Source organism: Toxorhynchites rutilus, chromosome 3 (assembly GCF_029784135.1).
Source record: "Toxorhynchites rutilus septentrionalis strain SRP chromosome 3, ASM2978413v1, whole genome shotgun sequence".
Lineage (NCBI taxonomy): Eukaryota > Metazoa > Arthropoda > Insecta > Diptera > Culicidae > Toxorhynchites > Toxorhynchites rutilus.
This window is the reverse complement of record NC_073746.1, coordinates 230,896,907-230,923,256: the sequence shown is the minus strand read 5'-3', so window position 1 is coordinate 230,923,256 and position 26,350 is coordinate 230,896,907. Positions and strand designations below refer to the sequence as shown.

General features: G+C 38.7%; 2 protein-coding genes across 4 annotated transcripts in view; both read left to right on the top strand.

Moving 5' to 3' along the window:
- The first annotated feature begins 10,481 nt into the window (after nt 1-10,481).
- LOC129775161 (D(2) dopamine receptor) overlaps nt 10,482-26,350 on the top strand; it is a 147,083-nt gene continuing 131,214 nt past the window's right edge. Inside the window, exons 1-2 of one of the 3 annotated variants that reach the window (XM_055779531.1) lie at nt 10,482-11,299; nt 11,364-11,532. The gene's annotated coding sequence lies outside the window, so the exon portion shown is untranslated. Of the gene's footprint in view, nt 11,533-26,350 lie in introns of all 3 variants that reach the window. The other 2 variants (XM_055779532.1, XM_055779530.1) reach the window with 2 other exon arrangements.
- Nucleotides 15,341-15,994, top strand: LOC129774007 (uncharacterized). Its single transcript, XM_055777689.1, has 2 exons — nt 15,341-15,853; nt 15,927-15,994. Exons 1-2 carry the CDS (start codon nt 15,505-15,507, stop codon nt 15,992-15,994), a joined length of 417 nt encoding a protein of 138 aa, XP_055633664.1. The 5' UTR covers nt 15,341-15,504.

Below are 26,350 nucleotides of genomic sequence, written 5' to 3'. Positions count from 1 at the left end.
CGAGTGTGTGTACATGTGCGGGAGGAAAAAAGTGTTTCCATTTCGCATGGGTGTTGAGCAGGTTAGTCAATAAATCACACTCACCGTACCGTGTCGAAAGGGGCTTCTGAGACGCTACTCAACCAGTGCTCGCCTTTCGAGCGTAAGGAAGCGGATCAGCTCCTCCTGTGTTCGTTGCCTATGTTTTGTTGTTGCTTTCGATTTTTGGTCCTCGCATATATTAGACATGGAGCTCAAGAAAAGAGGTCTGGATTAGATGAGAGTTTTTGCTTGCCAAACACAGAAATTATACTTCCTCATGATGGCACTAACATTCCTGGAGGAACTTAACCTTATCAACGTAATATTATTTGATCCATTTTTATCAGTGTGTACTTAGTGAAGATTTCTATTCCGGAAAGCATTTCTTGGTTGTACCCAGAGTAGAAAGTTTGAGAATACGTGTATACCAGTGCAAGTCGGATGAAGTTTCTTCGACGAAAAATTCCCCGCCCAGAACGAGAATCGAACCCGGAGCTTTCGGTATTATATGTGTGGCTTTAACCACTCGATCACGGGAGCTACAGAAAGTATACTAATTTGCATTGGAAAAATATATTCGGGGGGATATGATTATACATTAAATTTGATTCGATAGGAGCTCAAGAAAAAAATTAGCATTCCGGATATGTGGAGTCATTTTTAGCATCGTTATTATTCTTAACAATTTGATGCTGTGATCTTTTAGTTATATATATCCTCCTCGAGATGTGAATAATTTAAGGGGCAGAATAATCTATAGTAGTTCATCCAAGAAGTTTTAAAATCTATTGAGGCTGTTAAAAAATGATTGTTGCGAATGGGGTGGGCCCCGGGTGTCACGCCTCTAAGAGTTACCATGATAAGTATATTATATTGAAAAAAAAAATTGAAAATGATTTTGAATGAAGGAAACCGGTTATTATGTAACTATATCTAGCAAAACAAGTCATTATGGAAAAGTCCATGTTATAGAATCTTTCTTGTTTTTTTGTATGTTAATTATTTCGTCACACGTTACGTTCGGGGTAAAAGATTTGAGATTTAATATCTCTCTACCGGATGAACGAAGTGGTTTGAAAACAACGTTATTCGAAAGATAAAAGATGCCATACAAATGAAACACAAATTTCAGCATTACTCGAGAATTAATCAAGCAAATGAAACGAAATTAGGCATCTAAATGTTTTAGGGTGCAATAAATGTTTCTATGGTGGTTAGACTCTTCGCACCCCTCTCTAAGGGGGGGCTGCCATACAAATGAAACACAAATTTCTGCATCACTCGAGAATTATTCAAGCAAATGAAACCAAATTAGGCATCTGAAGGTTTCAGGGTGCAATAAATGTTTCTATGGTGATTAGACTCTCCGCCCCCCCCCCCCTCTCTAAGGGGGGCTGCCATACAAATGAAACACAAATATCTGCATTACTCGAGAATTATTTAAGCAAATGAAACCAAATTAGGCATCTGAAGGTTTAAGGGTGCAATAAATGTTTTTATGGTGGTAAGACTCTCCAACCCCCATTCTGAGGGGGGGCTGCCATACAAATGAAACACAAATTTCTGCATTACTCAAGAATTAATCAAGCAAATGAAACCAAATTAGGCATCTAAATGTTTTAGGGTGCAATAAATGTTTCTATGGTGGTTAGACTCTCCGCACCCCTCTCTAAGGGGGGCTGCCATACAAATGAAACACAAATTTCTGCATTACTCGAGAATTATTCAAGCAAATGAAACCAAATTAGACATCTGAAGGTTTAAGGGTGCAATAAATGTTTCTATGGTGATTTGACTCTCCGCCCTCCTCTCTAAGGTGGGCTGCCATACAAATGAAACATAAATTTCTGCATTACTCGAGAATTATTCAAGAAAATGAAACCAAATTAGGTATCTGAAGGTTTAAGGGTGCAATAAATGGGTAAAATAAATGGTTACTGCCATACAAATGAAGCATACATTTCTGCATAATTCAAGCACTAATCAAGCAAACTGAACCAAATTTGGCATGTGGAGGTTTTCGGGAGCAAGAAACATTCCTAAGGTGGTTCAACACTTTTCCTACCTTTCTGAAGAGGGGAGGGGGGAGGTCTGCCATAGAAATGAAACAGTTTTGTTAGAAATAGTAGGAATTTTATAGTAAAAGGTGAATTCAACAGGGTCATTTAGCAGATCAATCAATGACCAGTTCTGCGATTGAACCCATGAACCTGCTCATAGTAAGAAAACATGGATGTTTGAAGGTATTGATAACAAAACACAAATTTTTGACGAAGTTTGCCATGTCTGCTAGTTTCATATATATTTGAACAGAACGCAAAACAATTCCAAGGGAAAACAAAATATTCATTCATCCATTTATTGAGAATTGATTTAGATGCAACTTCATACAAATGATTACTATGATAGTCCTACGTTAACCTTGCGGGTCTATCACAGATAGAACCCACTCCTAGTTTTCCGTTTTGGATGGGAAAAGCTGCAGATTTGAATAACGCCATCCTTCAACAACTGGAAGATCAAGGTTTAGTTTTCATGAAGTCCCGTTCGCAAGCTATCGACCGCACCAACCATGTCAGGATCAAATCAAGGAGTTCAGTTTTGCAACTTTTGTGACCTAAACAGTTATCTAAGCTCTTTAGTATTTTTTTATATATCCCCAAACTCATCCGCATTTTTTGCATATGCTAACAAAATTTGCTCCGCACTAAAATGGTTAATCTGTTCATTCGTTTTTCGTAGCTTTAATTGATCGCTGAGAAATGTTTCTGAGTCACACAGGTGTGCTACGCATTAACATGAAGCACTTCTACAACATCAATGTCGGCCTCAGCTCCCAAAGATATTTATTTGATAAGATTCATTTGAGTCACATTTTGACATCCAAATATATTTTATTTATTCTCATATTTTGTTCCTGTCAGTTCCAGTGACCAACATGTGAAGATTTTGTGATTTCTTGTTTGCCCTATCAAATTGTATAATATATACGTTTCATGTTTAGATAAGTTTGGAGGGGTGACATCCTAGTAACATGCCCCGGGTGGTTTGGGACCAAGGCACCATATTTTTTATGTATTTTAAAGCTGAAGTTTTTTTTTACATAACATCCCCAAAAATCAGTGCGGTGTTTTTTTTTCATTTTTGAGTTATGATTTCACAAAGTTAACAAGAATCCTTTCTTTTGCAAGTATGATATTTTTCCGAAGTAATTTGTTTTCAGTTTGGTATGTCGATCATCTCAATCTGTTCAGTAGTTCAAAAGTTATAAATTCAAAAAAAGAGGAAAAATAATTTTCGGACCATCGGTTGACTTTAAAAAAAATCTTAATTCAAAACGATAAATAATAATAATGTAAATAATGTAAAAAAACTCTGCTTTCAAGATAAAATATAAAACAATATAGTGCCCTTGGTCCAGAAACCATGTAAACTATAAAAAACTAATACAATCAATAATTACGAAAACAAAATCCAGTTAATATTTTCCCAAAGAAGCCTAACTAATTGGCTTTAATTCGATATATCGAGCATCTGAATCGGCATAGTCGTTCAAATGGTATGGATTTTTAAAAGACATTTTTGGAAAAAATGTTGAAAATGTTGGTTTTTCAGATCACCCTGAAATAGAAATAACCAAAAATTGAAAAAAAGAGGGTCCAACATTTTGCGATAAGAAAGAAACCTACCATTTTTAACGAAAATCTGAGAACCACTTTATCGGTTTGATATGGAATGGCTGTATATACAGAATCTGTCAGGAAATGATAGAGGATCTTATTTCATGAAAAAATCCTTCTTTGCATATGGTCGAACTCCAACAATGACATAGTTAATAAACTTCCTTTTTGTTTCGGGCTCTGTTTGCCTCAAACTGGCTCTACTTCAAAAAGCATGTAAATTTGTGGATGTAAGTAACATTTTGGAAGTACGCTTATAAATAAGTTATTTTTAATTTTTTTTTCCAAAAATGCAAAATACACTTGATTGTTAAATTCCACCAGATTAAATCTCTCCAACCGCTCAACAATTTGTACTTTGACACCCACTTTGAGACTTTTTCAATTTCGCTGAAATATAATTTTAAACCATTTCTGGTGAGCCTTCATCGAACCTTCAAAAATCACTGAACTATAAATCGGTTATGATAATAATACAAATCGGCGTCTTTATGCAAAATAGTGCAAAATAGTAGTTACACCATTAATGGACGGCTCCATTGTCTACCCACCGTGAACTCAAACATCGATACATGTACAACGTAAATAGAATACCAGGTATATTACATTACATATTACACCCCAATTTTGACGTAGGAATACGTCTTTCATTAAGGGTGCCAAATCAGAAAACAGGTCACGTTTTTATGAAATAAAGTTAACGTTAATAACTATTTTCGCGGCGAACGGATTTTAACGATTTGCATACCAATCGAATCGGAAGTTCTCTAAGATTTGTTTGATATGCTATATATTACAATCCCATGGTTTAAATTGATGAACATACCCATTTCCCATACATTTGTTCTGTCCATTTGTGTGCTTTCCCGAACAGAGCTGTCAATAACGAGTAACTTATGCAGCCGCTAGAATAGAAACAACGAAGGGGCATAGCGAAAAGATTATATTTGCAAAGTAAACTCCACCCTTACATAGTAAGTAAGCTGTCGGTAGCGTATATGTATTGCATCTCCTCTGAGGAAAATTCTCAGAATCTTTCTGTGCCCGAAACAGCAAAGGTCGCTTATTCTGCTCGTTTTTTTTTTTATTAAATCTTTTATTTTTACAGGCTCAGTTACATAAGTTTAAAGGAGCCAAACTCTTAACTATATTTCTACTAGCATATATTAACATGTTTCCTTAATTCTATGGTTAATAAAATAGGAAACCGATTACTCGCGGTCGACTCGAGTTTAGAAGGGTGACATATTTTCATTAGGAAAAGGATGGGATGTAAGGAGATTGTAACAATGTTTACACTCATACTCACATTCTCATTCACACTTCACACTCAATTCTTAAAAACTATCATTACATCTAATATGTATTACAATTCAACTTATCCTAATGGAAGGGAACCGATAGCTCGCAAAAGACGAAAAGGAAGGGTAAAGGGTGTAAGAACGATCACATTCGAAGATGGATAGTTTTAAGAAAAACATATATTTGGACCATGCAATCAAGATCTAGCCGAGCCAACACATCTCTCACCGGCACATTGGGCTGCCTTCCTCTGGCCCGAAGAGATGTTTCTAAATTCGATCTGGCAACAACATATCCCTCGCACGACCAAACAACGTGTTCGATGTCGTGGTAACCCTGGCCACAAACACAGATATTGCTGTCGGCAAGATTAATACGAAAGAGTAGCGCGTCTAACGAATAGTGATTGGACATGATTCTAGAGAAGGTGCGAATAAAGTCCCGACTCAAGTCCAGACTTTTGAACCATGGTTTAAGGCTAACCGAGTGAAACCACCGACCCAATTCATCTTCGTTCCACTTGCGTTGCCAGTTAGCGATTGTATTTTTACGGACTAAAGAATAAAATTCATTGAAGACGATTTGACGCTGATAAATGTCGCCTTCAATCGCACCCACCTTTGCTAATGAGTCAGCCCTCTCATTACCCGGAATTGCGTCTGGATAAAGCACTCAAAATTTCTCGTATTCTCTCAAGGAAGTACGGCGAGTGCTTTTCCGGCCTCCCTGAACGGATAGCTTCGACAGAGCTAAGACTATCCGTTACAATGTAATAGTGTTCAACAGGTCGTGAGGCGACGCTGTCCAGCGCCCAGTATATCGCTGCCAATTCAGCAATATATACTGAGCAAGGATACTGAAGACTGTTTGAGGTGCTAAAAAATACGTTGAACACTCCAAATCCTATTGACTCATTCATAGAGGACCCATCAGTAAAGTACATATTATCACAATTGATACGCCCATACTTTGCATTGAAGATCGTAGGAACGATCCCCGATAGCAGATAATCTGGAATATCATGGATTTTCTCCTTCATGAACAGATCAAAATGCACAGAGGAATTGATGTAGTCAGGGAAACAAACACGGTTGGGAATATACGAAGAAGGATCAACCTGCATGGAGATGAATTCATGATATGAGCTCATAAATCCAGAATGAAAATTTAGCTCGTCAGTTGCTCAAAATTTCCGATCACCAATGGGTTCATAACCTTACACCGGATGAGGAACCGAAGAGATAATAAATTGAAGCGATCTTTTAGTGGGAGTACGCCTGCCAAAACCTCGAGACTTATGGTATGCGTTGAAGGCATACATCCCAACGCAATACGGAGACAAAGATACTGAATTCGTTCGAGTTTAATGAGGTGTGTTTTGGCAGCTGATTGAAAACAGAAACTGCCATACTCCATCACTGAGAGAATAGTTGTTCGATACAACATTATAAGATCTTCTCGATGGGCTCCCCACCATGTGCCGGTAATTGTAAGGAGAAAGTTTATTCTTTGTTGGCATTTTTTACTCAGATACCTAATATGGGCCCCCCAAGTACATTTGGAGTCGAACCAGACCCCAAGATACTTGAATGACATAGCATGAGTGATCGGTTTACCCAAAAGTTGAAGCTTTGGTTTTGTTGGTCTATGCTTCCTAGAAAAAACCACCATCTCTGTTTTCTCCGTGGAGAATTCTATCCCTAGCCCAATGGCCCAGGTTGAAAAATTGTTCAAAGTATCTTGTAAGGGTTCTTGCAGGTCGGATTCGTTTGATCCTACGACAGACACCACTCCATCATCTGCAAATTGTCTTAGGCTGCAATTTTGTGTAAGACAATTGTCAATGTCGCTTACATAGAAGTTGTACAAAAGGGGGCTTAAACATGAGCCCTGAGGGAGGCCCATGTAAGAGACCCGACTTGCTGCCAAATCTCCGTGAGAAAAGTTCAAATGTTTCTCACAAAGCATGTTATATAACATATTATTCAATATAGGCGGCAGACCCCGAGAGTGTAATTTGTCTGACAAAACCTCTATTGAAACAGTATCAAAGGCCCCCTTTATGTCCAAGAATACTGAAGCCATTTGTTTTTTTTTTTCGGTGTAAGCCATTTGAATTTCTGAAGAAAGCAACGCAAGACAATCATTCGTCCCCTTGCCCCTGCGGAACCCATATTGTGTATCTGAGAGTAGGCCATTCGTTTCAACCCATCAATCAAGGTGAAACAAGATCATTTTCTCCAACAATTTCCGTATACAAGACAGCATTGCTATTGGGCGGTACGAATTGAAGTCGGACGCGGGCTTTCCGGGTTTTTGAATAGCTATAACTCGTACTTGTCTCCAATCATCTGGAACAATATTATGCTCCAGAAACCGATTGAATAAATTCAACAAGCGATGTTTCGCCACATCAGGGAGGTTTTTCAGCAAGTTGAATTTAATTCTATCCGATCCCGGAGCAGAATTGTTACATGAAAGGAGAGCAAGAGAGAATTCTACCATCGAAAACTCGGAATCAAGATCGCACCTATCTTGTGAAATATCTCGAACAATTTTTTGGACAGGAACGGAATCGGGACATACCTTCCGTGCAAAATTTAAAATCAATCGATGTGAATATTCCTCGTTTTCATTCGTTGAAGAGCGATTTCTCATGTTTCGAGCCACTTTCCATAATTTTTTCATTGACGTTTCTCGTGACAGACCTCCCACGAAATTTCGCCAATAAGCACGTTTTTTCCCTTTGATCAAGTTTTTTAATTGATTTTAAAGGGATAAATACGTTTGAAAATTCTTAATGGTTCCACTTTTCCGAAAAGCTTTAAATGCATTCGATTTATCCTGATAAAGCTTGGAACTTTGGCTATCCCACCATGGATTGGGAGGCCTTCGACGAATAGTGGAACCTGGGATGGGTTTCGTTTGAGCGCGAACCGCGCTGTCATAGATCAAACGAGAAAGGAAATTATACTCCTCCAATGGAGGTAAACCATCTCTGGAATTGATGGCTAGAGCAATCGCGTCCGCATATTTTTTCCAGTCAATGTGTCTTGTGAGGTCATATGCCATGTTTATAGATTCAGAAAAATTCGACCCAATCCCTCCAATAGGTGGAAGGTTAATTCTAAAAAAAGAGTGACACTTATTGATCCCCAATAGCACCCCTCCGTATCTGTCATCGCGGTCCAAGCGTATTATATTTAAATCGTTGAAAGAGAGATCATTTTGAGAAGAGAGCCAGGTTTCGGACAGAACAAAAACATCACTATTGACTTTATGAATTAGAAATTTGAATGTATCCAATTTAGGGATAACACTACGAAAATTTCACTGTAAAACAGTGATATCTCCGACCTCTTTATTTAAATTAGACATCAAGAGAGATAATCATTGCAAGGAGGGGCCATGTTTGCATCAATTGTTGCAAAATTGTCTTTAATACTGGGAGCATTGAGATGACAATGGTTCTGATGGAGTCGGAAACATTAAAACACTTGAAGATTTGATCCAATAGGTCAGACAACTTTATAAATCCCGATTGGGAAGTTGAGCTGGACGGAAAAATAGGGACAGTTGGGGTTTTTGATGTCCCCTCGAGTGCTGGGTGGTTCGAAGATGAACTATTCCCACGGAAGCCAGGAGGAACCTGATTTTGCTTGTCCGCTGCACTCGATTTTTTAGGCAAACTAACAGGGGGTATCACCGGAGGAACTTGTCCTTGAACTTTGGGAGTGGTCACATTTTTGCGCCGGGGATTCCCTTTGGAAATAACTTAATAAAAACTGGAAGAAAACTGGATTCTGTAGAACCGTTTTATTTCAAGAAGATTGGCTTTGATTTATCTATAATGATTACTTTTATTACATTTATAAATTTCAATGAGGAATGTGAGGAGTTTATCCATTTCTCTCTTTGCATATTAACCATGGATAACAGCTATTACACCCTTCCTCCTTAGGGGCTTTGGACCCTCTGCTCTGGTTCTCAATAGTTTCAAGTTCTTTTCCGGATATACTACTATAGAGTCGTTCGCAGGCGGTGTACTAGTGTGAAGTTAAACTCTAATCTATATAAATAAAAATGATTTGGTTTCCGTTCCTCACGATTAAACTCGAGAACGGAGCAACGGATTTGAACAGTCAGTACCAAGTTTGATGCGTCTTAGTCTGCATCAGGTTTAAATGCCACAAACGAAATTATATACCACGAATATAGATCACGTTCAGACAAATTATTTCTGTGGGTACTTGAGTGTCCGAAATTATTTAAATGAAAATATATATATCAATTGTGGTGGGACGAAGTTCACCGGGTCAGCCAGTAATATAATAATTATAAACTAATAATTATTATTAGTTTGACTATTATTAGTTCTTCTTCTTGGATGGCATTAACGTTCCAGTTGAATTTTTGTCTTCTCAAGTAGTCAAGTATTAGTAGTACTTGGTTGACATTTCTATCCCGAAAAACACGCCTTGAATGTACTCTGGAATGGCAAGCTCTAGAATACGCGTGACCACAGTGCAAGCCGGAAGAATTTTCTTTGACGAAAAATCTCCCGACCAGAAGGTATTATTAGTTATAATTATTAGTTCCTAATTATATATCAGCCAAAGCAGCCCGGAACATTTGCGACGTGTACAGAAAACATCTACAATACGGAAATGGTATGCAAAGTTAAAAAATGGCGACTTTGACGTCGATGACACGCCTCTTCGGAATTCAATGAAGAACGTCTCAAATCACTTTTGGAGGAGAATGGTCGCCAAACCAGTCTGGAATCAGTGGAAAAAATGAACTGCAACGAATATATAATTGGTTAATTTATTGATATAATTATTGTTTTTGTTTGTTTGAATAAAAGCTACGCTATAAACTTATTTCCCAACCCAATACTAAAAACAATTGACATGTCATAGCATGACAAAATCCCGTTCTTAAAAAATTAAAAGGCATTCATACAATAAGAAATTTTATCGTGAACTTTTTATCCGTCCGGATTCAGGATCATCTTCTGAAGGTTTTTTTTTAATTCCGGACATCTTGCATTTTTTGGTTTTATTTGTTCTGATTTCTGACATTTTTGTCAACTGTTAGTCACTATACCTGACAATACACTAAATTGTCTCAATAGTACCTTTAAGTCGCATATATTAGACATGTCAATGATGTTTTGGTTTTGTGATGATATTGTATATATGAAATGCTGTCCCGATTCTGAAGTATTACGGTAGTGTGATTAGCAGTTTTAGTAGCAACAGAAAAACATCATTTTCCGTATCCATCGTTGTCGATCTCATTCTTCTCAGCAACGAGGAAACATTCAGACATTTCGAAGCATTTCAAAACGAACACCGGTAGCCTGTCGAATGAATACGCTTCGCTTTGAGTGAGTGACTCTCACGCATATGGTGCATCATCCTGTGAGATGATACCCCGCAAACAGTGAGGGTTTATTTTGAAACCAGCCGTCGTCGATAGGACAACACAGTCGGCGCCTGCTTCTGAACAGTCCTGAACGCGCTTCCGTCGGATAAACATGTAGTTCGTTCACTAACATATACCTAGCTGCTACCGTGGCCGTGTGATGTTTTCGATCCCAATCTAACGCGCGCGCTTTTGTATACTAGGAACCGCCACCCCAACCTCACCCCATCTGATATCCGGTGACAAGTGTGTTGTGGTTCCCGACAGAGTTCAATAATGGGAAATATGATGATCATTCAGCTGAAGCAGATTCGTTTGTGTGCACTATGAAAAAGGGATTAGATTCGAGTGGAAATCAACCATCTCAGCGGTTCGGATTTGCATTGCATATTCCTCATGCAATGCAGAACGCATCTGCACTAATAAATTCGGGAACTGTGTTATCAGTGGTTTCTAGTGGCTTTTTGTTACCGTTCAATTTTTTCTCGCACGTGTCGATACAATCGTTGTGGTTTCTGTTTTATACTGTGGTTGTTAAAAATAATACCGGCTCGTTTTGTGTTGTGCGGCTGTGAATACATAGATTAACAGTGGTTCGCTGTGCACCGTGATGCAATGGAAAAATGTTGGTGGACGGATAGCAACATGCGGAAAATCCTTGGAAAATTCTGAATATGATGAACTGAAATGAGCTTTGAGTTCGCGGAAATATGAAATTGATAACGTGTGCATTCATGAGCGTTGAAGAAATTGGAATAACTCGAACCTCAACGGAGGATTTTATGGAAACGTAAGCTCTTCACTTGCTTTGTTTGTGAAAATGAGCTTATGATTGCAGATAATCAAGCAATTGATTGTGATATCATGTGAGTGAAATATCGAGAAGAATTATCATAAAAAAACTGAAGCATTTTTTATGGATTATCATAGGCATATAATTCGTGTTATGGGAATGACGGAAATGTTTTCAAAAGTAAAGCTTCGAAAATCACTTTTACAAAACCGACTATTTAGTCGAACATAGACGTGTGATTCTGGAGGTGAATTAATGTAGCAAGCTTATCCCGATGATAAGAATTATGGCCAGTATATTATGAAAGTAAGTGTTGATGCTATTATGTTTCGAAATAATTGAAATGTTATTGTAATTGTTGGTTTCTGTGTCAGTTGTTAGTTAGCTAGTTAGTGAGCATTATCGAATAAAATTGCCGAGTGCTAATTTCCTTACTTGCTCAATGATTGTTATTGAAGAATTCGTAACTGAATAACTGAATGGAAAAATGGATTAACAACAGTGTTGTTTTGCATCTGCTGTAGAAACCAGTATGTTATCTACGGGTGAGACTGGAAAACAACTTATTTTGTTGCACTTTAAATGTTGTATTTTATTCTAAATAAGCATCATCCGCTGGGACTTTAGCTGAAAAGTGAAACGTATAACCCGAAAAGGATGAACGAAGGCGCCGATTCAAAATAATCGCTGTCTGAATTGAAATACAATCAGAATTATCAGCAACGCATCTGCACTAATAAATTCGGGAACTGTGATGTAAGTGGTTTCTAGTAGCATTTGTTATTGTTCAATTTTTTCTCGCAAGTGTTGATGGGAGGCGATGTAATCATATTGAATGTGTATTTATCGACAATTGCAAAATATTTGTGATCAAAGACAGAGACATTGAAGCAGTGGCGTCGAGCGGAGTTTTCGCAACCAAGGCGGAAGTGTCTGGTTGTACCCCCTCCCTCTTCGCTATCTGTATACGGTGTATATCGTATGTTGAAGTATTTGTTAATGTAGGGGTGTTCCTGCACCCTCAAAATCGTGTACCCGGGGCGGTCCGCACCTCCCGCACCAGCCGACGCCACTGCATCGAAGGTCGAGGTGCAATTTGTAAAATACTGCTTCAAAGGACAGGGAAGGAAAGTTTTCTCCATCGAATGGAGATGGAAAATGAATATACATATTTAGATTCATCCATGTGAAACCAGTACATTAGTTTATTAATAACAAATGATGCCATTGGAAGTAATTAAAAAAGGCAAAAGCACCCGAATAGGAATATTATTACCTACTGCGAATGTCGTCCAATTCTCATGTAAATGAAAAGGACTAACTAATGCTATCCAATGTCCTACCGTAATGTATCGAGATCCGGACTCTTGAGCGCCCCTACGATGATAACTACAACTACAACTACAAAAAAATATTGACATATCAGGCTGACCAAATAGTTCAGGGATAGAAACGGGACACGTAAGCAAAAAACAAAAAAACAAAAAGAGTAATATTTATCAAAAAACTTAGATGTTATATTATAGTTATTATATAATTGCATAATATATTCTTTTTATATTTATATAAATTTTGAAACCTACAATGAAATTAAACAATCAAACATTCTTAGATGTAATTATTCTGTTCTCTAAAATGAAGGAATATTCAGATGACGCGGAGAAGAATATGATTTTTGGAATTTTATCATACAATTATTTTATTTATTATATTCCAAATCAAAGTTCCTTCTGACGACTAAATTGTGTTTCAGTTGGAATTTGGTAGTTTATTTTTATTCATTGCAGCGCCCATCGAGCAGTTGTCACATCAAGAAACTATTGACAGCGTTTTGATCCGGATGGTTTGTTTATTCAGTAGTGAAGATTTCGTCAAGATCGAAGGACAAATTCAAAAGTTATTGACGATGAAACGCGAAAGGTGGGAAAAAATTCTGCACACTCATTTTGAGAACGCAACGTGGTCAGCAGGAAAGAGCGCAACATTTTTGAAAGTTCCAACATCGACTGTAGAAACTTGAGTACGGTTACCGGGAGACCCTTACATTGGATCGGGCGAACCAATCTGGTGTAGAGGGGGAACATCAGACCGGAATCTACGAACAAAGGTGATTCGAGCAGTCCACTTCAATCCTGGGTTCTCCTTGCGGGGTTTGACGAAAAAGCCCGCGGTGAGCCACAGTACAGTTCGGCGATTTTGTATGTCTGGAGGTTTACGGTCCTATCAATCAAACAAACACCCCAACAGGACGCTGAAACAAAACCTGATTGCTAAAACCCATGCGGGGAAGTTGTATGAGCAAGTGTTAACCAAGTACAAATGATGCTAACTAACTAACTATAGCTAATAAGAAAAATTGTCAAAATATTGAACTCCCGGCCCCGTCAGGCTAACGCCGTGTGAGCCTCAATAAAAATAAATATATTTTGGATAAAAAAAAACAGCCGCTAACAATTTTACTATGCCAAGTGTAAAGAGGGTGTTACGGATAGATTTAAATTTGTTCACGCAGATAAACCATTACAGCCGGGATGTCGTCAAGTGATCGATTCCATTGAAAAAACTATCGATTAGAGGCGAATGAACTGCAAAGTTTAAAGCCTCTTAAAAACAAAGAAAGAAGAAGAACTATCGATTCACCCAATTGTCCGATTTTGATCCAATCGAGAGAATTTGGGCAAGTATCAAAATAAGGAAATAATAAAAAAACATTTCTACAGAATTATAATTCTATTTTTCAATGTAGTTCAAAGCGATATCGTAAAAAAATACCAATGTTTTAAGAAATTCAGTCTCCTATATTTTACCTAGAATCAACTAGACATTTAAGAACAGTTCGTCCCTCACTAGCCACTCTATTTCTCTATTTTATGTTGAAGATTTTTTATTATCCGAATAACCTCAACATCAATGGCGGCACATCGTCGATTTCAACAAGGCCAATAAATGTTAGAAACGGATCTCTGGTAAAAAGTAATCATAGTTTAAGGCATGAGTTTTGAAATAAATCGCGTAGTATGACATGACATTGTTCTGTGATGGAAAATAAGAGCGCGATTTGTAAACAATAACAATAATTATCTCGATAAAAGGTCAAAGAGAAAAGAATCGTGTGTTATCATGCTTAAGCAACTTGGCATTATTTTCACCGACGTTTCTCAATATCAATTGCCAAACAATCGATCGTATCGTTCTATCCGTTCAAAACATGTATTGTCCATCTGTATGTAGTATAAGGCTGTCAAAAAAGTCCTGCGGTATTTTTTTTGAATTTTCATTTGTTCATAAAATTAGTTACAATCATCTGTTTTAAGTCAAATATGCGCCGTTTTGTTCGATGACTTGTTCCCAACGAGAGGCCAACTTAATAATACCCCTGTTATAGAAGCTCGCTTCCTCATTGGCAAAAAACTCGGATAGCCAATTTTCACAGGCCTCTTTTGTGGCTAACTTCTGACTTCCTAGCTCGTTCGCCATGGACAAAAACAGGTGGTAGTCACTTGGTGCCAGGCTTCCGGAAATCTCATGCCTACACCTATGCGACAGTGAACTATGAGACTGGTTGTCACATTTCTCTCAGACCGCCAAGCGCATCACAAGCTAGATTGACGAGACACTGTTTTTGTGAGAGCGATATGTCGCATGCTCATATTTTTGTTATGAGTCTCACAGCTTGCCGTCTCGTCTCATATCTGTCAAAATGAATACATGTAGATTTCGGTGAGATAAACATGTGAGACGTCTCAATGAGACGTCTCAATGCGACATCTCAATGCGATATCTCACAGATAAATACAAAGCAACGCCTCTGTGTAGCTTCGATATGACTGACTGAAGATGAAATTTTTTGAAAAGAGCGTAAGTCATTCCATATTTTTTACACCGTAAGAATGTACACACACTTCTTTGTATTTTTGACTGGACTCTAATTGAACACAACGCGCATCAAATGAATACCAATTCGTGCGTCACAAACTTATTCCGTATAGTTAGCTAAATCTTACTTCTATCAACAATGAGAATGTGCGCTTTATAAACCAGACACTGTTTGTTATTATTCGTTCAATTGAAAATCGGAAAAATCGACATACAACATTGCAATTTTCTCCCATATGATCCCAGCCTCCAACTGAACGATCAATATTGGTAGTTGAATCATGGTACAACAGTCACACGAAATATGCCTTTTTCAAAATTCACTTTGACAGACTTTGTTTGTTGTTGTTACTGTGCAGTGAAATTTTATCATCTCGTGCATATTTGCAAAGTTTTCAAAGGATGTCTTTGAATAATAACGTAAGAGACGAGGATTTATTCGAAATAAATCATGCGGGGAAGGAAGCGACCTGTAGAACATGCGGGAAGAAAATAACGGACCTGAGAAAATTCAGCTACCAGCGTCACTACAGGCTTGTGCACAAACAACTCGCGGTCGAATTGCAGCTTCGTCAAGAGGATGATATTCCCGATTTTCAACCTCCACCCACTAAGGTGCCGAAGATTCCGATCCGTATGACTCAGCACACGTATATGTGGTCCATGACAGAACTAGTAACTGCGAACGGTTTACCATTAAACTTATTTCGGTATCCGGCATTCCAAAGAATCGCCCGGCCACTCGAAGAAGGTAAGTATTAGTCATCCGCATTATTTAGGGTGACCTAAAAAATGACCTCCCCTTTCCTCTGTGTTCCCATAAGGTTTTCCATGCAAACTTCAATACGACGGAGGGAAGGATAACTTTAAGGGCGGCATGTGGAACAAGTGACCCCAAGAGGGTGGAGGGGGGGGGAGTAATTTTTTAGATCACTCTAATCTGCAAATTGGTCATTTGAAGTTTACCAATTGGATCGTGAATGTGTGTCCATTTTTTGTCTCACATTACATTCCCTTTTCTGCAGGTTTGAAAATCAACCATTTAGATCCAGAGTCCATGCACAACGTCTTATCGAATGTTGCAAATCAGCTGAAAGATTTCATAACGAAATCCATGGATGGCAAAATGGTGTGCCTAAAAATTGACACAGCAACACGAATGGATCGTGATTTCTTAGGAGTCAACGTGCAGTACCCGGAGAATAAAGTAATACAGATTCGAACATTGAATGTTTTAGAGCTGAAAGACAGGCACACAGCTGAAAATCTCACTGCTGAAATCTTAGGAGTGTTGGATCCATTCGGGATTGACATTCGACGTTTGTTGTGCGTTACGACTGACAATGCGAGCAACGTTTGTGCCACCGTAAAGCGATTGAAAATGCACCAAGAACTTGCTATGAACGATATCGAAGCCATTCTGAACTACGACAGTATCGATAGATCGTTGCAAGGAGAACGTGATGGTGACATCGAGAATGAAGATGATGACGAAGAAGACAGCGATGCGGTTGATGAAGATGAAAACGGTTCTCCCGTATCTGCACGGGTTAAGTTAGTGGAAGGGATTCTACAAGGCGTTAGATGTGCAGAGCACACCCTTCAGTTGGCTGTTTCGGATACCTTGAAAACTGTACAGGGTTCGTTATCGGACATTCGTAGTTCTGTGAAACAGTTACGCAAGCAACCATACAAGAACATGTTTACTATGAGTAAGCATTGCAAACCGAAACTCGATTGCCCAACGAGATGGAACAGCACTTACATTATGGTGCAATCACTTTCAAAGGAGAAAGAGTTTATAGTTTCGCTGAACGATTATGAAGACAATCCCATCATCAGCGCCCACGAATGGGATTTTGTTGAATTGTTTCTTCTCGTTTTCAAACCAGTAGCTGAGGCTACAATAAAGCTACAGCATTCGCAGGTGACCTTTGGAGATCTTTTTTTGATATGGGAAAGATGTTCATTTGCGTTGAAATCGATGAAAAGTGAATTAGCTGCTACGCTTTTATCAAACATGGACAAGAGACTTCCCATGTTAACGACCAACAAAGCTTTCCTTGCAGCAATTTTCGTTGACCAAAGGATCAACTTCAGGAATAGTCCTTTCATAACTAACCAACAGAGAGATATAGCTTTGGTAAGTATAAAATTAGGCCCAATACCAGAAGTCGAGTCCAGCGTTTGATTATTTTTCGAAAGTAGGGTAGCATGGGGTAATACGCGCCACGGGGTAGTATGACCGTCAGCGTTCAATTTTGTGGTCTTCCTAGCTCTTCCAGAGTATTTTCACTCAAAATCGGAAGAAGCCTTGCTGTACTTCAGTTATGCATGTTGTTTGTGTTCATTCGACTATTACAACCATACGCAAAAAGGCTCGTGGTCACATTACCCCACCGTACCCTACATACTTCCAAAATAGACAAATCGGCTGTCACTTTACTCTGTTCGACCTCTGCTCACCTTACATGACTCCTAATCTTTTAATGTATTCCAACAGGATTTCTTGAAACAAACTTGGTCCAAATTGCGAGAACTATCCGGAATCACTCCGGTAGCATCAACATCCCAACACCGTGGTGGTGTTGTAAATGATGCTTTTGAGGCATATTTGCAATCCTTAGACGATGCTACCAATAATACAGAGGAATCTGAAATTATTGACGAGCTCAATAGCTTGTCTCGACTACCAAGGCTAAAGCTGCAAACTAAGGATGGAAATGAAGAGACAATTTTGGAATGGTGGTTCAAAACTAAAGCCTCTAAGCCAAATTTGTTTGCCTTAGTTTCGACTATCCTGGCAATGCCGTGCAATCAAGTCAGCGTGGAACGTACTTTCAGTTCTTTGCCTATCATTCTCACAAAGTACAGAGTACAACTGAAGGAAGAGACACTGAACAATATTCTGTTCATTCGTCTAAACTCCGACCTGTTGAAGAAGGTAGATTATACGATGGTTTACGTACTCTGATAAGAAACCTCAAAAGCAATATTACAACAAGTATCGGCAGTATCTTCAAGCAACATTTGCTTTTGATAAGAAAGTTAATAGAAATTTTATAAAAATATTTAGAGGAGTGAGTGGTGAATGGGAATACGTGAGCGGTGGTTGGCGACCTTACGGTACATTGAAAAATTTATCAAACGAAGCTAACTTGATTTTGTCAGTATTAGCTAGTACATATTAGTATACTTCTTACTCTCGATTTCCAGGGTCAAGGTTTTAAAACATAAAATGTGCATTGTTTTTCTTAACTATGGGGGGGGGGGGTACAATTGTAATTTCACAACATAACATGTGTGGCCTACTACGTTCGAACCAGATTAAGTTCCAACAATGACACCGACACATTTTCTAGTACAGAATGTGGATATCTACAGATTGTATAAGTTGAGGAGTTTTTTTTTTGCTGACATTAGAAAATCATAAGATCTTTTACGAGGTATACTGCACATAAACGTATGTCAGTCTCATTAACATAGGAAATCACAGCAAACACATGAATGTTATACTTTTGTTGGCACTAAATGTTTTAGACTTTGAGCAGTATCCCTAGCAGTATCAGGTTGAGAAATGCCACATTTTTTTGTTTAATAGCAGTTTTTGTAGCAAGATATGATATACGATACTTAATAAACATAAAACCGCGGACAAGAATAGTGATTTGAATTAACCAAGTCTGTCAAGCTCAGATGCACGAATATGTACATGAGATGATCTCGTGAGATAGTCTCATGTACTTCGTCTCATGAGATGTCGCATGCGATCCAATAGCATGAAACTCTTTTCGTTGAAAATTGTATTGTGCCATATAGTCGCATGTCGCATAGATTTTATGAGTAGGTGAGATGTGACATGTAGGAAGATCGTGATACAGAGAGAAATGCATCTCATGTGTACAGCTCTTCCATGTATGTGAGATTGTTGCTCGTGCGTCACTTAGCCAACGGTACGTGCACTGGAAGCCTGCTTGGTGCAAGGTCCGGACTATACGGCGGATGCAAAAGAACTTCCCATCCGAGCTCCCGGAGCTTCTGGCGCGTCACCAAAGAAGTGTGTGGCCTGGCGTTGTCCTGATGGAAGACAATGCGGTCTCTGTTTATCAAAGATGGCCTCTTCTTCATGAGTGCTACCTTCAAGCGGTCCAGTTGTTGGCAGTGCAGGTCCGAATTGAGCGTTTGGCCATAGGGAAGCAGCTCATAATAGATTATTCCTTGACAATCCCACCAAACACACAGCAGAACCTTCCTGGCCGTTAATGAGGGCTTGGCCACCGTCTGAGCCGCTTCAGCGGGCTTCGACCACGACCGTTTGCGCTTCACGTTGTCGTAAGTGACCCACTTTTCATCGCCAGACACCATCCGCTTCAGAAACGGCTCGATTTTGTTGCGAATCAGCAGCGATTCACATGCGTCGATACGGTCAAAGATGTTTTTTGCGTCAACGTGTGTGGCACCCATACATCGAGCTTCTTTGTGAATCCAAGCTTTTTCAAATGATTAATAACGGTTTGATAACTTATCCCCAGCTCTTGGCCGATGCTACGGCTGCTACTATGCCGGTCTTTCTCGGCTAATTCAGCGATTTTGTCGCAATTTTCGACGACAGGCCTTCCGGAGCGTGGTGCATCTTCGACGACCTCTACACCAGAACGAAAACGTTGAAACCATCGTTGTGCGGTGGAAATGGAAACTGTATCGGGTCCATAAACTGCACAAATTTTATTGGCAGCTTGGAGTGCATTTTTGCCTTTGTCATAGTAGTACTGTAAAATATGTCGGATTTTCTCTTTATTTTGCTCCATATTTGCGACACTATAACTCACGAACGACTTAACCAAACAAAACACTGTCAAGGACTATATTATAGCGCGCAAAAATACCTTTCCAACAAGCTATAGTATGACTCGATACAATGAATACAACTAGAACTACGCGCTTACAACGACACCTCGCGGAAATACCGCAGGACTTTTTTGACAGCTTAATATTTGTTGAAACGAAATCAAAATTTTCTTCAAAAATTCGTTCTGGTACACATCTTGATTGATAGCTGAACCAGAAGGCTTGAGTCATGGCTTAGAAATACTCTTCTCGGAAATGGCATCACTTTCTGTTCAAACTTATGTTTAAAATTATATTTTGTGTCCGGAGATGCGGTTGAAGTATCCATGGAATAGTATCGATCGTTTCTGGGAATGTGAGTCTTCGAAAGAGGGAAGTAACTTTCGTCGTCCAAAACGAAACATATTCCGGAATACTTTATTATCAACCAGCGGCATTGAAATTTCAGTGTGCAGATCTGTTTCTCAGTGTATTTCGGGGCTCTTGTCTTCTTTCGGTACTTTATTCGGACTCTTTCCAATGTTTTCCAGATGTACTGGTGAGAACAGTTGAACTTTGCATTCCGGTGGCTCAGTTAATTCTTGTTCTTGACGGCACGAGAAATAGAACAAAGTCCTTTTGCGTCCATGATTTTGGCTGGTCTTCCGCTACTTTGCTTACGAGAAGTTGTCGGGGATCTTAGGATATGGTAAACAATCGAAGCGGCAACATTTTCATCTATAAAAAGTAAACGTTATTTTTGCCGAGATTTCTGTGCAGTTCATAGAACTCCAAAACATCCTAAAATTTTATTGCCACCCGTTAAACTAGTCACACAAAATCTCCGGAAGCTTTGAAAACCGACGGATGTGTTATAGGTATTTTCCGCAAGTTGTTAAAAAAACCGTTTATGAATAAATAGTTTACAGCGCAAATGAAATATATCATCTGATAACTTGTAGGTCGCTGTACCATTGCCAGAGCCTCAAATGAAATCAAAATTAAGGGTAGTTCACCAAGAAATAACCCATTCGTTAGTGAACAGAACAGATTCAAGCGTTTGGTGTACGCCAAGTATCTGGAAACTTGTTTTATGAACCGACCAAAGTAAATTGAATATCAGAAATTCAGATGATCAAGTTGGAGTTTGGAGAACTGACGGTACTGTTTTGCACTTTCAGATGTCACAGCTTCGGAAATAATATTAGTTTCCAAAAACATTATAATCTGAACAATTTTTTGAGCATTTCTGTCGTATTATTTCTACTTAAAGTTTTTGGTAGTTTAAAGTAATTGTATATAATTCAATGTTCAATGTATGTGAAATGTTCTCAATAAGCATGAGCTCATTGAGCATATTTTTTAGTAAAATAAATGAGCAATATAACATATTTCAATGTTTTGAACTTATATAAATAAATATAAACTATAAACTGATCGAATGAATGAATGAAACTTCACCCTCCTGCATAGCTAATTTTTCCGAGTGTAGTGCACGATCAGTTTAGTGCAATTTCAACGCCATCCGGAAACGTGAAACGTATATAGAACGAGTTTCAAATCGAAGGTGCTGACATAAACAGTGGAACAGGGCGTGCGAACAGCTGAATGTGAGTGATGAACGCGATGATTGCTACTTTGAAGATTACCCTAAACAAAACATCAAAGCTAAAGCAAGTGAATAGTGGAGAAGCAAATGGTAGGCAGCAGTGATATTAATTCTCAATTTCTTGCGAAGATGGTTGAAGTCAACTGTTTACTACACTGCCGACAACTGCTATTTCCATCGATTTGTTCCCTCATTTTGATGCTTCCAATGTTGCTTAAAAACGAGAGAATATTTTTCAATGAAAAGTTTACAACAAAATTGAGCATGTTAGAAGTATCAGTTATGAAATATAAATTTGTTACATCTTAGAGTGATGCTTTCAATCTTCAAAGGTATGAAGATTTTATGGATGAATGCTACTTTGCGATTGATGTATTTCATACACGCTAATGCTAATGGGCATGAAATAAATGTTCCCTCAATTCACACATGAGACAGAGAAATTTTCGATTTCCTTCGTTTTGCTGTGACTCACACCAACTGTGCGCCCTGCACCAAATATGTCTTGCAAATGCTTAGGATAACATAAAATCAGGTTTGAAGTCGCCACACCTTTTATGTCCTGGGAATATAGCGCTGTGATACAAATAAACGGAAAATCCCGTGACGAATGACATAGTGTTCTGCCGTAATCTCGCAAAGGGACGCAAGCGCCAGAGGGAAAAAATTTCAGTACGAGGCTTTTCTCAAAATTGCATGTATAATCAGCATACGCGTGCATTACGAACATCTGATCTGTACAAAATATGTACACTAGATGGAAATTCATTGCCATCGGCTTGATTCTTAAAATAATGCAGTTTTATTTAAGCTATGTTACCAACGCCAGTTTGTTGTGGAAACAGCAAATCAAAATCGCTGTTTCCACAACCGATTGGCGTCCGTCCATCAAAGTATGCGAAAAACTGTTTCCAATTATTTTCTCCAAAATGCCGCTGTTGAGCGGAGCATAAGGGAGCATCAGGGAGAAGAGTTCTACACATTTTCCGACTTTGTAGCATGCGTTGAGCAGGCTAACGTAGTTGAGAACCCGATTATACCAATTATGAACAGCACCAATTTTTCCCAATCCAAAATGCAATGAAAAACATCCGTGTTAAATAAGATAATGCCGTCTGAAATTATCCGACGTAAAGAAAATACAGTTTACGCGAGGATGTTTTGATTTTTGTTACAAGATGCGTTTCGATGGAGAATTTAGAAGAGTGCATCTGTTCACCAAATCCGACATTTACCCTTCAATCAACACTTAGCTTCAATTCATCCGAAAGATAAATTGAGCTGGTGAGGTAAGTAAACATCGTCAAGAAGCTTTGACCCTTGACTTCTGAAAATAAAAAAAATTAGGAAATCCTTTTAATCAACAATTAAATTAATGAGTTTTAACTATTCAGTCACAATCGTTATGTGCAATATGTTATAACAGCAATACTTTTTAATCTAGGATTTTTTTTTCTTTTAAGATGAGTTTGATTTTATGAATTCAAATATTTGATGATTTTTTACAGTGATTCTAAGTACATTATTTTAGTTCCAAAACAAAATTGCTATTATAAATGTAGCACTGCATGGGGATCGATTGTTTTCAATTATAATGTTTGACATAACGAGCTTTTCGGTATGTGACTCTCATTATGCTAAACGTCCATTACGGAAGATGTTGTTATGTGAAATTTGCTGTCCCTGCTCGTTTATTCTATCAAAACCATCAGAACAGATAAAAAATCACATCGCATCACAATCAAAATAGATCACATCATAAGGGAGACGGCGCTTGCGCCACATCACAGTGGAAATGGCACTTACGCCACTCCGTTTTGAAGCTTTTGCGGGGTCATTTTTTCTGATTTCTGTAAAATTTCGCAGTCATTCGAAAGGATTTAATATTCTCTATCGATTTATAACATAAAAAGTAAAATGTCAATTGCGTCTGCGTCACTTTGCGAGATTACGGCAGTGTTGGTTGTGGTTATGGTAAAACACAACACTTACATATTGACGTAGGAGTACGTCTTTCATTTCTGTACCGGATGGTAAGTTCAAAGTTTCGAAAACGAGAGAGTGACGCTTGAAGTGCAAGGTTTTGAACGTTAATACCTTTTTGTCGGCTGAACAGAGTGGTATGATAATTATTTCATTCGAAACACAAAATGTCAAAGGGTTATAGTCCCTACACCCAAAATTGATTTTTAGCTCATGTTTTGTCATCCCGATTTATTACATCAAATGAGCATAAAACTAACAGAAAATGCATTTGTGTAATATATATATGGTACGGCAATATAAGAATAATACGAGCGAGCGAAACAAGAAACACGTTGCAAATAAGCACTCATTACTTTGCCACATATGTACACTAGGGTGGCAATGGATGTATGGGAAAAATTTCATCATCGAATTACAAAAACCGACCATGTTCGTTTTGTTTATTGGCCCCAAAAAATGATCTGTGCAAAGTTTCAGCTTTCCCAACAACTCAATATGAGCTGTCTGATTTCCTTCTGATTTTTATTTTCATTCTTCCTCATTTTTGAAAATTATAGTTGGCAACCCTGCTACCCATCGACTGCAATGCACCTATGCTAGCGCTTGATCCAATCCTCGAAGCATTTATTATATTCGGTTTTCGGTATGGCCATGTTCACGAATAACGATTGATTTTGCAAATTTTGCAAATTTTAGAAAATCGAGGCACGCACAATAGCAGATGTACAGATACAGATGTACAGCGTAACTTTTAGAAATGTAAAACTATCACTCTACAAATGTTATAGAATGTCAATGACAGATGTGCCAACATACAAAAAATAAAAATAAAAACGGGTTTTATACTACGACTGAGAGCGCCACACTGTGGTGATTCCGGCAACTTTTTGATCAAGGTAGTATATATTAGGCTGTCAAAAAAGTCCTGCGGTATTTTTTTTTGAATTTTCATTTGTTCATAAAATTAGTTACAATCATCTGTTTTAAGTCAAATATGCGCCGTTTTGTTCGATGACTTGTTCCCAACGAGATGCCAACTTCATAATACCCCTGTTATGAAAGCTCGCTTCCTTATTGGCAAAAAACTGGGATAGCCAATTTTCACAGGCCTCTTTTGTGGCTAACTTCTGACTTCCTAGCTCGTTCGCCATGGACAAAAACAGGTGGTAGTCACTTGGTGCAAGGTCCGGACTATACGGCGGATGCAAAAGAACCTCCCATCCGAGCTCCCGGAACTTCTGGCGCGTAACCAAAGCAGTGTGTGGCCTGGCGTTGTCCTGATGGAAGACAATGCGACCTCTGTTTATCAAAGATGGCCTCTTCTTCATGAGTGCTACCTTCAAGCGGTCCAGTTGTTGGCAGTACAGGTCCGAATTGAGCGTTTGGCCATAGGGAAGCAGCTCATAATAGATTATTCCTTGACAATCCCACCAAACACACAGCAGAACCTTCCTGGCCGTTAATGAGGGCTTGGCCACCGTCTGAGCCGCTTCAGCGGGCTTCGACCAAGACCGTTTGCGCTTCACGTTTTTTTTTTTTATCCAAAATATATATTTTTATTAAGGCTCATATGGCGTCAACCTGACGGGGCCGGGAGTTCAATATTTCGACAATGTTTGCCTTATAACTATGTTAGTAATATGTAACCGATTACTCGCGGTTGGCTCGAGGTTAGTATTACAAGTGTTTTCGTAATTGTGATGTTGCTGTCTCCAATGCTCTGTACCTGTGCCCGACACGGGATACTTCCTTTTGTGATGCAGCTGACCATTAATCAGCAACGCCCCCTAGTCTGTACCCCATATCTAGCGTGGTGCGTCTTCTCGACTCGAGGAATCCAGGATAGAATGGTCACTAGCCGGCGCAAACATCAGCTCGTGTAGAGTTGTCATGAGCGATACAACCTTTGGCTCTTGTTGAATGATCAGTGGAAAAAGTCGCTTCACGTTGTCGTAAGTGACCCACTTTTCATTGCCAGTCACCATCCGCTTCAGAAACGGGTCGATTTTGTTGCGATTCACATGCGTCGATACGGTCAAAGATGTTTTTTGCGTCAACGTGTGTGGCACCCATACATCGAGCTTCTTTGTGAATCCAAGCTTCTTCAAATGGTTAATAACGGTTTGATGACTTATCCCCAGCTCTTGGCCGATGCTACGGCTGCTACTATGCCGGTCTTTCTCGGCTAATTCAGCGATTTTGTCGCAATTTTCGACGACAGGCCTTCCGGAGCGTGGCGCATCTTCGACGACCTCTACACCAGAACGAAAACGTTGAAACCATCGTTGTGCGGTGGAAATGGAAACTGTATCGGGTCCATAAACTGCACAAATTTTATTAGCAGCTTGAGATTTTTGCCTTTGTCATAGTAGTACTGTAAAATATGTCGGATTTTCTCTTTATTTTGCTCCATATTTGCGACACTATAACTCACGAACGACTTAATCAAACAAAACACTGTCAAGGACTATTATATATAGGATATATTATAGCGCGCAAAAATACCTTTCCAACAAGCTATAGTATGACTCGATACAATGAATACAACTAGAACTACGCGCTTACAACGACACCTCGCGGAAATACTGCAGGAATTTTTTGACAGTCTAATAAAACGATGTATATTATTGAAACTCATTTTTTTAAAAAAATTTTAAATTTGTTTATTGTTTTTTATTAAATTACAATAACAATTTCGAATGCGAAAGAAGAGTGTGAAAGTGAATTTCTTAGCAAAAAAGCTGACAGAAATATGTTATTTTGTCGAAAGCGGAAGGGAAGTATGACGAAAACAGGTATTCAGAGCATTGTCACGGTAGGACGAAT

What these genes read in the sequence shown, in the direction of transcription:
- LOC129774007 (XM_055777689.1), top strand. Translation starts at nt 15,505, where the DNA reads ATGTCTTTGAATAATAACGTAAGAGACGAGGATTTATTCGAAATAAAT. An exon ending in CGCCCGGCCACTCGAAGAAG is followed by an intron (nt 15,854 to 15,926) that starts GTAAGTATTAGT and finishes TGTTCCCATAAG; the next exon opens with GTTTTCCATGCAAACTTCAA.